The sequence below is a fragment of the Melanostigma gelatinosum genome (genome assembly GCF_949748355.1).
Source record: "Melanostigma gelatinosum genome assembly, chromosome: 14".
Lineage (NCBI taxonomy): Eukaryota > Metazoa > Chordata > Actinopteri > Perciformes > Zoarcidae > Melanostigma > Melanostigma gelatinosum.
Window position 1 is genome coordinate 21924349 of NC_136647.1, and position 16120 is coordinate 21940468.

General features: G+C 43.0%; 1 protein-coding gene and 1 pseudogene across 6 annotated transcripts in view; one reads left to right on the plus strand and one right to left on the minus strand.

Annotated features, from left to right (window-relative positions):
- usp25 (ubiquitin specific peptidase 25) overlaps positions 1 to 10140 on the minus strand; it is a 31657-nt gene extending 21517 nt beyond the window's left edge. For 4 of the 5 annotated variants that reach the window (XM_079284174.1, XM_079284177.1, XM_079284176.1 and 1 more), the window contains exons 1-7: positions 9951 to 10140; positions 6576 to 6653; positions 5920 to 6064; positions 5430 to 5553; positions 4333 to 4495; positions 2965 to 3051; positions 793 to 930 (exon numbers count right to left, since the gene is read on the minus strand). In XM_079284174.1, coding sequence (XP_079140300.1) covers positions 793 to 930; positions 2965 to 3051; positions 4333 to 4495; positions 5430 to 5553; positions 5920 to 6064; positions 6576 to 6653; positions 9951 to 9992 — 777 coding nt within the window. In that variant the 5' untranslated portion in view covers positions 9993 to 10140. The remainder of the gene's footprint in view (positions 1 to 792; positions 931 to 2964; positions 3052 to 4332; positions 4496 to 5429; positions 5554 to 5919; positions 6065 to 6575; positions 6654 to 9950) is intronic. The other variant, XM_079284175.1, reaches the window with a different exon arrangement.
- Positions 10141 to 11369: 1229 nt separating this feature from the next.
- Positions 11370 to 15426, plus strand: LOC306788399 (tripartite motif-containing protein 16-like; annotated as a pseudogene). Its single transcript has 4 exons — positions 11370 to 12009; positions 13549 to 13711; positions 13865 to 13958; positions 14520 to 15426. The product of its transcript is annotated as a tripartite motif-containing protein 16-like (transcript).
- The last annotated feature ends 694 nt before the right edge of the window (positions 15427 to 16120 follow it).

Below are 16120 nucleotides of genomic sequence, written 5' to 3' on the forward strand. Positions count from 1 at the left end.
ACATAGCTGGTTAGTGAGAACCAGTGCTTCTCAGATGACCAAACTAGAATTACTAAACGGATGTATGCATCATTGGACATTTGTGCAACATTGTCATAGTAGCATATGGATTCTTGGGTTTGGGCCAAATCCATGTTTTGTGAGGTCACAGTGACCTTTGACCACAGAACTCTGATCAGTTCATCCTTCAGTGCAGGTGGACATTTGTGCCAAATCTGGAGAAACTCCCTCCAGGCGTCCCTGAGATATTATGTCCAAGAGAATGAAAAGGACAGTAGGGCTGCCACTAACAACTCGTTTTATATCAATCTATCTGTTGATTATTTTATCGACTAGTCTATTGATCTGAACCATTCAGTTTCCACCAAAAACTTAATTGACCAAACAACCCAAAAAACATAATGGATACCAATGAGAATGATTAATTGAAGTAGCCAATGCGTTTCAGTCCATTTAAAACAACTTGGTGATCAACTGTATCAACAGCAGCAATGAGGTCCACGTTCAGCATCAGACTAAAACATGTCGAATCATCGTTTGACTTCAGGAGCTATCCTGTTGCAGTTCAAAGAAGAAGATTAGAGATTGGTGTGTAATTACTCTGCGCTAATAGTCTTAAATGTCAGCTGCAGATAGTGATTACCAACTGTTCAGACCTCTGTGGGATATATTATGTAGGAACGAGAAGATAACCTCCAACCTGCTTGCTGTAATGGCGTCCTCTTCAATAAACACTGCCTGTGCTGGGTGAGTTCTATCGTGTGGAGCAGGTTTTGGCAGAAAGAAGCTTACCTGCTGCGACTCGCTGGACTTGAAGGCGTCTTTGAGGATTTCTACAGCTTGTGACGGATCCACATATTTCCTCTTGGACCCCACCATGAGCGAGAAGAGGTTCCTCAGCTCCTGCATGAAGGGCAGGTTCCTGTGTTCCTGGTCAAAGTGAAAACAATCAGCGATTTAGTGAATCAAATAGTCAAGTCAGCGTTCTTCATATCAGAGTGAAGCTGAAAATATCCCCCTGCAAAGGAATATCACCAGCCTTATTATATAGAGGTGTTAATGTGCTTTTACTTTAATTAAACATTTTACCTGACTTACCAAATAGTTCGTAGTGTTTTCAGTGATCCTTTATGGATAAAATATACAGCAATTTTATTTTCAACATTTTAAAAATGTATTTTCATCATGTACACATAACTGAGGGGTGAGCTTCTATAGCAGCAACAGTGCCGGATATCACTGAGAAACCTGCTAACGTTACCGACACTGGTCTTTGCTTTGACAAAAGGTTGGATAAGTGATTTGGGTCAGAGCTTCATGGATACGACCGATCAGAACCAAACCCAACACTACATGAGCATAATACAAATCTCATTCACATGATGATGTGTACACCATTGGCTGCTGTATTAACTGTAAGCCATTGTTTTGTTTCTTCATATATTCGGTTTGAAAATGTGTCGCTTTTAACAACAAACGTTGTTTTAAATAAAAGTTTCTCTGTAGCAATGTCACCATAGTGGCATCATGATCATGAGATACGGAGGAAACGTGACTTGGTGCATTACAACATTACTTATTTTTCCGCGCTAGTGAGTCAGGGATGCTGATGTGAAGATGAGATTGGAAGCACTAGCAGTGTCACACTGCTGAAGTGAAAGGTCAGTGGTTAGGACCAAAGGGACTATGGTATATGAAGAGAGGACTGCCACAAACACTTCCACAGCAGAGGCTTAGACCAGATTAGCAACAGCCTATGCTGAGCGCTCAGCATCTTTTTGGTTTATCCATATTCTCCCTACTGAGAACTAGTCGGACTGTGGCTGGACACATTTGAGCATCTCTGATTTGCACAACTTCAGGTCACACTCACTCTGCATGCTCATTTCTGTTCTGGAGGAGGAACATGGAGGTTTCATCAAACATTTCTCAAAGGGAGGGAATTCTTGAAGCTCGCTAGCAGTGAGTTACGTGAACTATCGAGGGTGAAGCTGCAGTGACCTTGGGGCATGATCCCACAGCTGCTGAATGTTGGCTCACAGCTCCAAGAGGGTCAAGCCCCCAGAGCTGAAGCCCTGGTAGCTGTGAGAGACTAGAAAGGATAGAAACAGAAGCGATGTGGCACACACTGGTGATTGAACCAAAAAGCTTTCAAACGCATCACCCTCTCACTTTGTAATTGCTGGTAGAACGGTAGCGGTCTGGATCCATCGCTCTCCATCGATTCAATGATCAACGATTCTATACCGTTGATGCAAAGTGAAATCATCACCTTTAAGATCAGCGTTTATTTGGAAATACCCATGGGACGTCGGTTTCATCATTCCCGTCAAAGCACACTTCCTTTCTAAACATTCAAACAGTGTTAGCAGTGTTAGCTAGTGGAGTTAGCGAGCGGTGCCCACAGTGCAACGATTGCGAGTGTGCGCTGGCTGGTTTAGAGAAAGAGTGCGTGTCAACGTAGCATGTACAGTTTATTTGTCAGGGAATGAATGCTACAACTCCTCAAGAACCAAGTTCTTGCGTCTCGCTTGCCAGCTGCTGATTAAAGTGAATCGGGTTTAACCCTGAAGTTCAGCTCAGGCTCACTTATGGTGGACTGACCTTTAAGGTGGACCAGCTATTCTCCTTTTAGTGACAAGCCGCTCATTGACCAGCAACTGCACCGAGTGCTATTTTTATTCAAAAGCATTGATTGTTTTTCATTCAAATGTCTGGATGAGCCCAGTAATAAAATTGTCGAATCACATTTGAGTTGCTTTTTACGAGTTGATAAAAATGTAACGGATTGTGTTAAATGGGCATGTGAATCGTCTCATGTCAATCTCATGCCCCTGAATTGAATAAAATTAAAATCGTACTGCGCCAGACTTTGTGATATGAGCAAACAGTCTTGTCGTTGTCCAAAGAATGTATTTAATGTCGTATTGTGATCTAACTTTTGGTTTCTGCCCCTGGTCTTACCTTTAGGTTGCGAGGCAGGTCGTGCACTCGGGCTGGCGGTGAGTAGTTTAGCACAAGTCTCTGGAACTCCAGCAGGTTGAACAGAGACTTTAAGGTTGACGAGGAATAGAGACATGTTAATAACATCCAATAATAAAGACAGCCTTGGCCCACACACAGTGCTTCATGTCAGAGAGAAACCGTGATTAACTGTGGTGGAAGCTCCAGCGGTGTCTTAATATAGAGAGGCCTCGCTCACCAACAGGCAGATAATAACTGAAGACCTTTTACACAGTGTGGTATTCCACTCTGTAAAGCCGAGAAGCTGCAATAACTGCCATAAGGTTTCAACTTTGTATAATCATTCACACTACTTGGTACACGTTGCATGCATGCTATATGTGCAAGATGCTGTTTCTCAATCACTTTGTGTCTATCCTCTACATTTCCCTAATGAAAACAGTTCTTAATGAAAAGCTTACGCTCTCTTCAATTACATCAAGACTTCCCATCCAGCAATTCAAACCCATGAAAGTCAATTTGTCTCATGCTTCTGCCAGCTGTGGTTCATAAAACAGAAATTAAAGTTGGACCATACACAAATATGACATCAACCTGTAACCTTTCTGTATTACTTGGAATGCTATGCACACAGTGCTTGTTGCAGCAAGTACTGAAAAACAGCCGAAGGTGATGAAGGAAAGTAAGGAATGGCAGTATTGAAAGTTCTACATCATCAAACTCAGCGTAAAAAGCCAGAATATTAAAACTCAGTTTGGTGTGATTTTGTTTCATGTAACAAACGACACACACTGGGGCAGCGGTATAACAAGAGCCACTTACTCCCCCTGCTTTAAACTAGAGTCATGATGGTTTAGTTTGTTCTTTGGTACATGAAAGTAGACACAAACGTCTTCAAGATTTGGATATCTTATTTGAAAAAGAAAAAGTTGTTTACTTCTGTTCTGGCATCAAGTGCAGTAGGATCAGGTTCAAGGCCAAGGTGGGGTTTACATTACACCATGTGATGGTGTATCCAGTGTTCATCGAGCATATTTCAGCTCAGGTCACATTCTACCACTGACTCTAGCAGCAAACAAGACACTGAGTCTTTGTGACAGCTGGGCTAAAACTGTCCCAGCATATAGACATTCAGAACACAGTCTTATCCAGATTACAGCGTTGATCATTACGTTTACATGCCACCGCACTGAATGTGTGGAGAGTTGTGGAGCTGAATCTCAATCTGCATGTGTGCAAATGTGTTCAGAATGCATTTATATGTAACCAGATGTGTGTGTGTGTGTGTGTGTGTGTGTGTGTGTGTGTGCGCGTGCATGTGTGTGTGCGCGTGCATGTGTGTGTACGCGTGCATGTGTGTGTACGCACCTGTATGACAGCACTGAACCAGCAGGTATTGCCAACATTTTTCAGCCCCACGGGGCAGGTGTCTATCCTCTTCCTGTCATGCGGGTTGGGTGAGTCGCTCCACACTTCCGTGTGGGTCCGCTTCAGACTTGCCTTGTTCTCTGCTATGCTGGCCTCCAAAACTCTAAAAAAAAAATAATTAAATAAAAGTCAGAACATAAACAAATTCAGTCCAAGGCCATGGACCATATGTTTCTACCACATGATGTCAGCATTGCCAGATCTTTCTACCACTACCTGTAATAGGCCCAGCTGAACTCAGCGGTTGCAGTTTATCCTGCACTGCATCTCCAAAAACCTGCCATTTTCATCTTTAAATAGAAAATACACCAACCACTCATGCTGCAGTTTACATCCATGTCTGTCCAAAATGTAATTCCTGTATCATTTTATCCGATGAAACATTTGTGTGAAATCGCCATAATTAGCATATGAATTCTTGAGTTATGGCCAAAAACATGTTTATAAGGTCACAGTGACCTTTGACCTCCATATTGCAATCAGTTCATCCTTGAGTCCAGGTGGACGTCGATTTCAAATTAGAAACAAATTCCCTCCAGGTGTTCCTCTGAGGTCACTCTGTGACCTCTGACCTCCACCACGGCTGTTCACAATGCTCCCTCCTGATTGCGTCCTTCTATTTTCTCCAAAACGACAGTTAGACACAACGGGGTTTAATTACACTGCCAGTGTGGCTCCTTGGCATTGTGCTTCGGTCGGGTCACATTGTACTTTTACACTAAGGGTTGCGATGTAAAATGTTATATTCAGGAGGCTTTTATGCTTCTGTCATTTTCACTCGAATGTGGAGTGCGGCTGCCATTAACATTGGCAGGCTGAGGTGGACAAAACACAGAACAGTACAGAAAAAAAGGATCGGATCTTGATCAGCTTTATCTTACCCGGAACGATCCATTAAAACATGCTTGGATGCTCCTCACATCCCTGATTACTGTAGGGGTCCTGTGTTACTCATTTTCATTTAAGGATTGGTAAAACTGTTTTGAAACAGTTTGGTCAGATGTTTTGTCATTAGTCAGTCATGCTGCTGAGCCCACCTGCTGATGGCCTGCTCCTCCTCAGTGATGCCCGTCTCCCTGAACGCCCGGTTGGACTCCTCCAGGCTGAGGGCAATGGCCCTCTGCAGGTCATCTTTATCATCCCCAGTCAGGTCAATCACATCTGCATGAAATAAAACACACAAAGCTGGAATGTGTTTGCATGAACAGGATTTTACATAGTTTCTGGAAGTGTTCAAACCTTGTTGTTCGGAAAGGTTTTTTCACATTTTCTTTAAAAGGGATACTCATTTTCAGCCAGCTTTGTCATCGCAGTGTTGGCTTCCCTCCATGTTGCCAGCACCCTATCTGCCAGCAAAAGTCTGCCGGCAAACGAGCCGGGGGCTCTGGGCGGTGGTGGCAAGGGGGAGGCCGAGGCACCGTTCGTTTCCACACACGCCGATGACACAGAGCTAGTTGAAAATGACACGTTTCTGTCTTCTTTTAATCATCCAACTTCCGGGCCTTAAAGCTTAGGTAAGCCGCTCACTTGTGTCTGCCTGGCTGCCGACGCTGATGTATCTGTCGCTGGCCACCTGGGACGTCTGGTAGTAGGTCGTTTCATCTTGCTCAGGAACCTTGGCGTTCTTCTCCGTCAGAAACGCAACAGCCTCGGCCAGGTCTCCATTGCTCACCTGCAGTAACAATGTGTTTGATGAGGCTCATGTCAGCTGGGAATAAACACAGGACAAGAAATAGCAGGAACACTCCACTTGAACTTGAACCTGACTTCAGCTGCTGTTTACGACAGCTTACGCTTCCAAGAGTTGAGGAAGCTCATCGAAAAAGAAGGCAGTAAGATCGACAAAGTGTGTTTATCTAATGTAAAACTGGGTAATTGTGGATTAGTAGCAATGTGTGTGGAACAACTTGAAAGCTCTCGGTGTCGACCAGAGATTAACATGAACGGGTTAAATGTGTGTTTGAGGTAGAAAAGCTTCCCACATGTCTCTTACATGAAAAGGCCCTACAAGGAACATGTGATGATGCTTCTGTGAGAGCGGAGCGTCTGTTTCTGCTGTGTGTGTGTGTTTGGATGAGTTATGTTGAAAACAGCTTGCAAACAGAGAAACTGTCTCTGCATAGAGATGGACAAACAGCAAGACAGTGTGTATATGTATACACGTGTAATGCTTCATGGTGTACCTGCAGCGCCTGCTGAAGCAGCTGAACGTCTGTGGTGCCCGTGACCTCCCTCAACTGGTTAAGTAGAGTCTGCTGGTGCTATTGAAGGGAGAAGAAGAGAGGAAGATACGAGGCAGTTGAGAGCAGAGCATGATGGGAGAGGGCATCAGTATCTACAAATCACAGAATAATCCTAATGTCAAATCACAATGTTATAAATTCAAATTTAACGTGACTTATATGAACTTGAAGCACAGATAAATGATCTAATCTGAGCCTCTAATCAGACCTGTCGATTCTCATCCCTATTAATGAGTCCACTGAAGTCTGATGACCTACTGATGTCAAACCCAGCTGGACCGCATGGCCTCACCACACACACACTTAACCTGCAATGTGAGGCCTGAATGAATGCACTATAAATAATGCGGGAGAGCACTTAGTGTCTGTGTTCAAGGAACAAGTCTGAGGCTCAGTCTTGAGTGAGAGGAGCACTGACTGAAGCTCTCACAGGTGCAGCAAGCAGCAGATAAGAGTGTCACTTTAAAGGAGTCTTCTTTGGTTTGGGACCTGATACTGGAGGTGGTTTTCACACTGCACGACACACACCCATGGCAACGCCGCACACTGTCTACGTCAGACGTTTTTACACACTTTTTATGGAGTTGCTACTACACAAAAGGCAACGGAACCCATTCCCACATGGGAAAATTACGTGTTGTAAAGCAACATAAAACAAGCTTTCATCCAACATGTGTTTTGTGCTGTGCTCTTGCATGTGAAATGATAAAGGTGAACAAATCTGGACAGCTCCTTAATTAAACATCAGATATCACAATTCACCAACACTACTGGATATTCAAAGCAATAGGCCTCGGATCTGAGAGAAGGCATGGATGTAGAAAGAGAACTGGATACAGCGTCGTAGGAAAGTTGCTCAGTGGCGCAGGAAGCAAGAAAAGTTTGATTTCCGAGTAAAAAATTACTCAGATCTTTCCATCGATCTTCTGCATTATGGGGCCCATAGAGCCAGCTCACGAGTTTTTACTTTAACCCCGCCTCCTAGGCCTCGGTCCAGCCTCTTTCTCGGGCTCATTCAGCTACTGGTGCATTCTTCAACCTTTAGGACCTAATGATTTAAATAAATAATGATATAATAATAATAATGACACATTAAATGCCAGCTGGTGCAGGCAAGTTATATCGTTCATATCACTTTTTTTAATTTTTGTTTCCAACACAAGTCAACAACCCCTGTGCATAATTACATCATACGAGAGCGTAAACTGAATTACAGGTTAGGTAGACAAAAATTTAATTTGGGAGGACAATTTGTCTGTAACCATGCTCATGGCATATTAGACAAGTACCGTACCCAACTTAGCTTAAATACTCATGTATCAGGTTAGGTCAAAGTCATTGATTGGTACATGACACTATGACAGTGTTCTCTAGCAACCTCATCGAGCAAGCGCGACTCTGACTTATCTGACATGTCACAGTAGACAATAACAAGTATCCTGGAGACAATGCCTGACAATCAGCACTATTTATTAGGAGATACACTGTCTAAAATAAAATGAAGAGAGAAACTATCAAAAAAACTGAAGACAACACAGCTTTTAACAAAGGCTCCAATCACAGCAGGTCAGTGTAACTATGATGGCTGTCTGTGTTTACAGTGTCTGAGATCCTAAAGAGATTCCTTACAAAACATTCACATCATTGTAACTGGTGTGCTTATGAAATCTCTGAGCATGGTTCAACCACTGGAGACAAGTAAACATGAAGATGACCATGTGATTTGGTCACTGTCAGAGACTAGAAGGATGGCAGGGTCAGTGAAGTGTGAGGGGAAGTTGAATAACATAATTCTCTGCATACCCTGGTACAGGGAACAACTTGTGGGGCTTTACAGCAGGTTACTATCGGGTTCTCACGGCCGATTTGCATGTGCAGGAGTTGCAAACAAAAAAAAGTTGCAGACAGAAACAGAAGAGGTCTTTAAACATTTCACTATCTACAGGCCACCACATAACCTGCACCACACCCTGCTGTCATGAAGCAATCTAATAATAGAGCACAACTGCAAAACACTTGCATGTGCACGAGCATTGTCAAAACAAATCATAAAAGCTAAAGTTATGGCATTATATTCATACTTCATGTTCTAAAATTACTCAAAACTGTATAAATCCTGTCATGTCATTGTTGTTACCCATGGATTAATTTCAGCCCCAAAAGGTCAGACTGCATGATGGGGTTTGTGTAACACTTTAAATCATCAACAGATGCTTCAGTGTTTATTTTTGCCCATGCTCCAGACTTCTGACTGTCATCAACTCATAAACATTCAAGTGTTTTTGTTTTTTTAACATAAGTGAGCTATGTCAGATTTGGTTTTACACACTTAAACACTGTTAGTGAACAGATGTACTTAATTGCATACGGTGTGGTAAAACATCACTGTGATTACATAGCCTTACTCTTATGCAAAAGTATTATTTCTTCACATGTGGACTAGCAGAGGAAACATCTAAATTAATTTACATTTAAACTAAATCAGTCATGGTATGGTGTGAATTCTAGAAGCCTAAGCAAAGGAATCGACCCCAAATGGACTTTCGTAAACTAAGACCATGATCACATGTAACCTAAAATCTGCCTCCTCGGTTGTGAACCATCACACACTTGGCTTGCTATCTGGCTAACGTTACTCAATCAGCATCGAGGCTGTGTCACTACCTCCGCCGCTGGCCATGCTTTGTAAACAAAGATATCAGTTATGGAATGAGTAACCTCGGAAACATTTGCAGACACAAACACGGCGTATCCACTTCTCCAAAACTCAACGTCAACGTTGTTCTCAGCAAAGTGCCACGTAACGTTACTCTAGCGTTAATTACTACTAAGTTGACGACACTGACACTAACGTTACGTTAAATATGTCACTGACACTTGGCCTTGTGTATTTATACAGACGACACAGTTAGCCCATGATGCTAACGTTACAACGGGAAGCATTTTTCCGCATTAATACGTATGAACTGCTGCCAATCGTCAACGTTACCCAACGTACAGAAACAAGGCTATGGTTTAACTTTACTTTCACACTAGCTAGCGTTACGTAGTGCCGTTAGCTAGCAACATAATATTGGATAACGCTTTACGCTAGGCTAACGTCAGGCCTAGTTCAAATAGATTTACTTAAGATTTAGAAACAGCTCCTCGGCAACAGCCCGTAACCAAAAAATCAAAACAATACAATGTATACCTAACGTTAACTAACTAAGAAGCAGACTAGCCGACTCTACGGGTACTTTAAGCCCTATAACTATGCGACTATGCAATTAGGCTAACGTTAGCTAGCCACCAAGTTAGCTTCAGTAAGCTTACCTTCTGAGAATGCTGCTGGAGGACATTCTGCTCCACGGTCATGGCGGGTTCAGAGATAAATTCAATTCAATTCAAACTTGGAGTAGCAAAACGCACAGAATACCTCTCACTAAAGCGAATTAAAACACGATGCTAGGATGTCCCCTCCTTCATCAGCGACATCACGGGCGCCATGGCAGAGTGACTAGCGCAGGTCGTCAACATTGCTCTGCTTTGCCCGAGTTCTGGGATCGACTACTCACGTCTGCCTGAACTGCAGTTACGTCACAGATACGTTTTTTTGGAAATCGTGGAGAAAAAATAAGACTAAATAAAAGTGTGCCTCTTATTTGTGATTTTATTACTGACCACATCCTTCCTTGGTTTGCATTATGTTGTGAACAAATGGGAGTCAAACATATGCAATTAATTGTATGTCTCAGTCCCAAAGACAACAGCTCATGTCGATACAATCCTAATATTCAGTGAGGACACTGAACTTGCTATATGAATTCTACAGAAAAGAAAGCTGTGTTGCTCAACATTTACCTTACCAGGTAGCATGTGCTTAGTTGTGTAGGCACTGCAGGTCGTATCGTTTGTTCTTCTTATCCACCAAATCCTTGAGGAGTTTTTGATATTTTGTTTGTTATTCCTGTTCATCATTTCTCATTCTGAGGAAAAGGTTTTTCTGCAACAGCTTCTTTAATATGGGTTGCTGTAGCCTTACCAATGGATTCAATGCAGGAGAAGCAAAGTAATTGTAAAACAAGTCTATCTGCAATGTGAATGACCCATCCAATAAGATTATGAAGATATCTGTTGTACAAAGAATGAAAACAAACTCAGATCACCGGCTTTGTGAGATGTAGATGAACTCATTAACTCAACATCATGATATGAATACCAAAGTTCAAGGAGATCTGACTCAGTGAATATACATCACTAATCAGGAGTAATATTGGGAATTAACTGCAACTGATTCATGCTTCTGTGTTTATTCACAATTGTTATTATTTAATGGTTTAATTACCCATACGACATGTCAGTCACTGTCAGGCAGTGGTGAGCCGTCAGGGCCTGCAAGGCCTTCTCTGCTGGCCTAAACAGAATCACAAAGTTATAGCTATTTAATCATTTAATATTTTTTCTTAAATACACTACATGTATTATAATTTATGAAAAATATTTTTCCCATTATCTTATTTTGTCATTGCACAGCTACTGTCTCCCTCAGTTGCTCTGCTTCCAGTGCAGCTTGTTTTAAGTAGAGCTTTTATCCAATCAGATCTCACCTCTGTGTCTCTCGGTGAGAAGAAAGGCCCGAGGCCTGCAGACTCACAAATGAATCCCTTTGCAGTTTAAGTGAATGGGGACGAACACTTGGGGAGCTGTATTTTGTTGTCGTTTTATGTTCCGGTTCAGAGGTTGAGAGGTGAAATGGCACAGAAAGGAGTTCAGCTGGATCGGGAAACCTTCTCTTGTTCCATCTGTCTGGATCTACTGAAGGATCCGGTGACTACTCCCTTCTGGGATGAAGAGGATGTGAAGAAACTCCAAAGCTGCCCTCAGTGTAGGCAGACCTTCACACCGAGGCCTGTCCTGCTGAAAAACACCATGTTAGCAGTGTTAGTGGAGGAGCTTAAGAAGACTGGACTCCAAGCTGCTCCTGCTGATCACTGCTATGCTGGACCTGAAGATGTGTCCTGTGATGTCTGCACTGGGAGGAAACTGAAAGCCTTCAAGTCCTGTCTGCAATGTGTGATCTCTTATTGTGAGAAACACCTCCAGCCTCATTATGAATCATCTGCCTATGAGAAACACAAGCTGGTGGACCCCTCCAAGAAGCTCCAGGAGAACATCTGCTCTCGTCACGATGAGGTGATGAAGATGTTCTGCCGTACTGATGAGCAGTGTATCTGTTACCTCTGCTTTGTGGATGAACACAAAGGCCACGACACAGTCTCAGCTGCAGCAGAAATCACTGAGAGGCAGAGAGAGCTGGAGGTGAGTCGACTAAACATCCAGCAGAGAATCCAGGACAGAGAGAAAGACGTGAAGATCTTCACCGAGCTGATCCGTCTAATAGTCCTGCGGCATAGCAGACCAATTGTTCAAATTGTTCTAAAAGCACCAAAATTGGCACACATGTAGATTAATATATTCTAAACATTTTTGGATATGGAGGCATTCAAGATTAGCCATGTGGAAGATATGGCGCCATTGTTCAAAATGGCCGCCATTTACCTTTTTTTTTTTACATAATTCCTTTTTTTACATCAGAATTAACATCAATAAGTGTTTAACAGATATTTAGATGAATCTTCTCAAAAATGGCTCCCAAACTTGCCGCCATTTTGTGGAAAAAGTAGACATTTGATGAAGATTTCAATACTTTATTTCAAAATTCAATTTTGTTTTCAAATTGCTGGCAAAATTGCAATGGAATGGTAGTCAAAATAATACACAGAGTACGGGGAGTTTACAGTATGGTCAAATTGTAGTTATATAGTCTACCAGAAGCCGTCTCTAGGCACAGTACTTACAGTTATACATTTATGGATAGATCTAATATAAATGAACAAATCTAAGTGGACACAATAAACAGTTGCCAATACAATAACTTTCAGTATTGTGTAATCCTGCAGTACATACATGTAATACAATAACGTAGATTTTGCCACACTATGATTCTGAACTTTTCAAATCTGGTCACCAGGATTATGAATGTCTACAGATCATAATGTTGGCTAACAAGTTTTCTGTCCTAATCTACTGGCATTCGCCTTCACAGAAACACAGACCAGTGCATTGCAGTGAAGCGTTCTTGCACTTGCAGCGTTTTCTGCAGCCTTTCTTGCATCCGCAAGACACCAGCTCATAGCAGGTCTTGGATGCCTCAGGGAGTGTGGTCCAGAGTGGTGTGTAGGGCCCATCATCACTCCGATGCCAGCCCCAGTCTGTTGGTGGAGGGAGCACGGGCTCTGGTACCAATGCCTGGCCCCAGACATGACCACCCTGAAGGGCAGATCTCTTCACATGCTGCTCCAGAGCAGCGTAGGTTGGCGGGATGTTCTGAACAGAGCTCTTCTTTGCAAAGAGCTTCTTTCTCGCCTTGTTGACGTCCTTGCATTTGCTTGTGCGGTCATACAGGAGTATTACAAACCTCTCGATGAAATGCATTGTATCCTCTTGGATGCTTGTGGGTGCATTTGCCAGACTCAGCAGGGCATCAGTGAGTTCTGGCAGCGTGTTCCATGTTGCCCAGGCAGATTTCTTCCCATGTCCGACGAAGGCTGACACAGTATCACACCCTGTGATGGCATGAAACATTGGAAGAGCACATGTCTTCTCTGGACCAAGGGAGGAAGCTATTTCATGGGCTGCAATGTAGCGGTAGTTCTTGCCTGTCCCAAAGGCTACCCAGAGTTCGTCTCCAGCTGGTAGTTTCTGGACTACCATCACTGCTAGGACCACGACGTCAGTGTCTACTGTTCGAACCTGTATCTGGTGGTGACCATGTTGTGCAGCATGTGCTACATGTAGCATCATGCGAGTGTCTGCCTCTTCTTGGTTGCATGGTGCGAGTGAGTTGACGTCCTCTTGGTGTGGAACACAGATCACCTGCTCCCCATCAGTGACCACCAGTTCCTTGCCTTCTTCTTGAAAGGACTCTGCAAGCATGGTGGAGAGGTAGCTGAAGAGCTCCACTTTGTTGCCATCAACTCGCAGGAAACTTTGCCAATTTCCTGGTATAACTGCCGAGTCGACAACACGCCGACGTACTCCCTTTCCACGGTGTTCTCTGGTTGATGCCTTCAGGGAATCTGCTCTGTAGCTGTCCCACACAAGGTCAAGACGTGATACATGTTGGAGCTGTTGTACAACGTATGGGATGAACACTTGCTGTGCATATTCCTCGAACGTGTTGGCAGTACCCGGCTTCAACATCTGTACGATTACTGCTCCATCGAGGACAACAGCAGTGACAGTAGGCGCTTCAGACTGAGGCTCAGCATGGCCTTCAAGGCACACCAGCAAGTCACTCTTGCTCCCTAGGTACAGTCTCCCTCCGTCAGATAAAGCTGGAGGGCATTGCTGGTTTTCATGCCTGAAGAACTCTTCTAGATTCCCTTTACGGGTCTGGCAGCTGATATATAATCGTGCGAAGAGCGCAACATCATTCTTCAGAAATCAACACTCAACACTATACTATTACTGCAGCCGCCGTCACTGCCACCACCGCTGCCGCTGCAAAGTAAAACTCATTTTTCTTGTAAAATGGTAGCCATTCTATTTGGTAAGCACACAAGTATGTGTAATTGTACAATACTTTTCACCTCTAGCACACTTATCACCTCTAGCATCCACAAAAAGACAAATTATGGTACATATTCAATGACGCTAATGTTAAATAGCGGCCATTTTGAAAAATGGCCGCCAAATGTGCTACGGGGAGAATCTTGAATGCCTCCATATCCAAAATTGTTCAGAATGTATTAATCTACATGTGTGCCAATTTTGGTGCTTTTAGAACATTTTGAACAATTGGTTTCGTATTTTTTACTATGCCGCTGGACTATAATGGAGAAAAGAAGCTCCGATGTGAAGCAGCAGGTCAGATCCCAGCAGAAAAGTGAAGTGAGTCAAGTCAAAGAGCTTCAGGAGAAGCTGGAGCAGGAGATCTCTGAGCTGAAAAGGAGAGACGCTGAGCTGAAGCTGCTCTCACACACAGAGGATCACAACCAGTTTCTACACAACTACCCCTCACTGTCTACAGACTCGTCGGCATCCATATCCGTCCTCTGAGCTACTTTGAGGACGTGACGGCGGCTGTGTCAGAAGTCAGAGATAAACTACAGGACGCTCTGAGAGAGAAGAGGACAAACGTCTCACTGGCAGTGACTGAAGTGGACATTTTACTGTCTCCTTCACAAGCAGAGCCCAAGACCAGAGCTGAGTTCTTAAGATATTCAAGTGAAATCACACTGGATCCAAACACAGCACACACACGGCTGTTATTATCTGAGGGGAAGAGAAAAGCAACATTTATGAGTGAACAACAGTCTTATTCTAGTCACCCAGACAGATTCACTACATGTCATCAGGTCCTGAGTAGAGAGAGTCTGACTGGACGTTGTTACTGGGAGGTGGAGTGGAGAGGACGAGTTGATGTAGCAGTCGCATACAAGAATATCAGCAGAACAGGGTACTCCAATGAATGTGTGTTTGGATACAATGACAAATCTTGGGCGTTAGATTGTGACAAAAAAGTTTTACATTTTGGTACAACAAGATCCAAACTCCCGTCTCTGGTCCTCAGTCCTCCAGAGTAGGAGTGTACCTGGATCACAGAGCAGGTGTTCTGTCTTTCTACAGCGTCTCTGAAACCATGACTCTCCTCCACAGAGTCCAGACCACATTCACTCAGCCTCTCTATGCTGGACTTTGGTGTTGTTCTTCTGGAGACACTGCTGAGTTCTGTAAACTAAAATAGACAGAAGTGGTTTAAGGAACAGCAAACTCATTTTTGTGTTTTAATCCTGAAACTCATTTTGTCTCCATCATTGTCGCTTAATTGCTGATTTCTCTTCACCTGTCAATCAAACATTGTGGGCGGTACTTTGACATCTTCTCATTATTGTTCTGTAAATGTTTGAGTTTCTTCAGGTGGAGCTCCTTTCTGTGTCTGTTTAGCGATGGAGGCTATCACTGCTCATGATGATCTTTGTTGACCTGAACTGATATTTCTCTTCATGAAAATGTAAACTGCTCTGAGGTTTAAATGTTTGATAAATATTAGGGGTGGGGGAAAAAATCGATACAGCATAGTACCACGATGTTTTGCATGGCGACATTGTATCGATACACGGATGCCAAGTATCGATCTTTTATGACATAAACTATTTAACAAAAAAAAAGAAAATCTAGAAAAATCAAATCAATTGCTTTTTCAGTCCACTACATCAGGGGTCTTCAACGTTTTTCAGGCCAAGGACCCCCAAACTGATAGAGAGATGGAGCAGGGACCCCCGACTATATATATTGTATAACATTGTGTTTTATATTAAATGGGCCTAGTGCCATGTGTAAACATACCTCTTTATTGTGCATTCAATACTAAGCGATTCAAATAATACAGATTCATATATTCATGTTTTCATTTTAAACAGGTACAGTGAGTAGGGTGG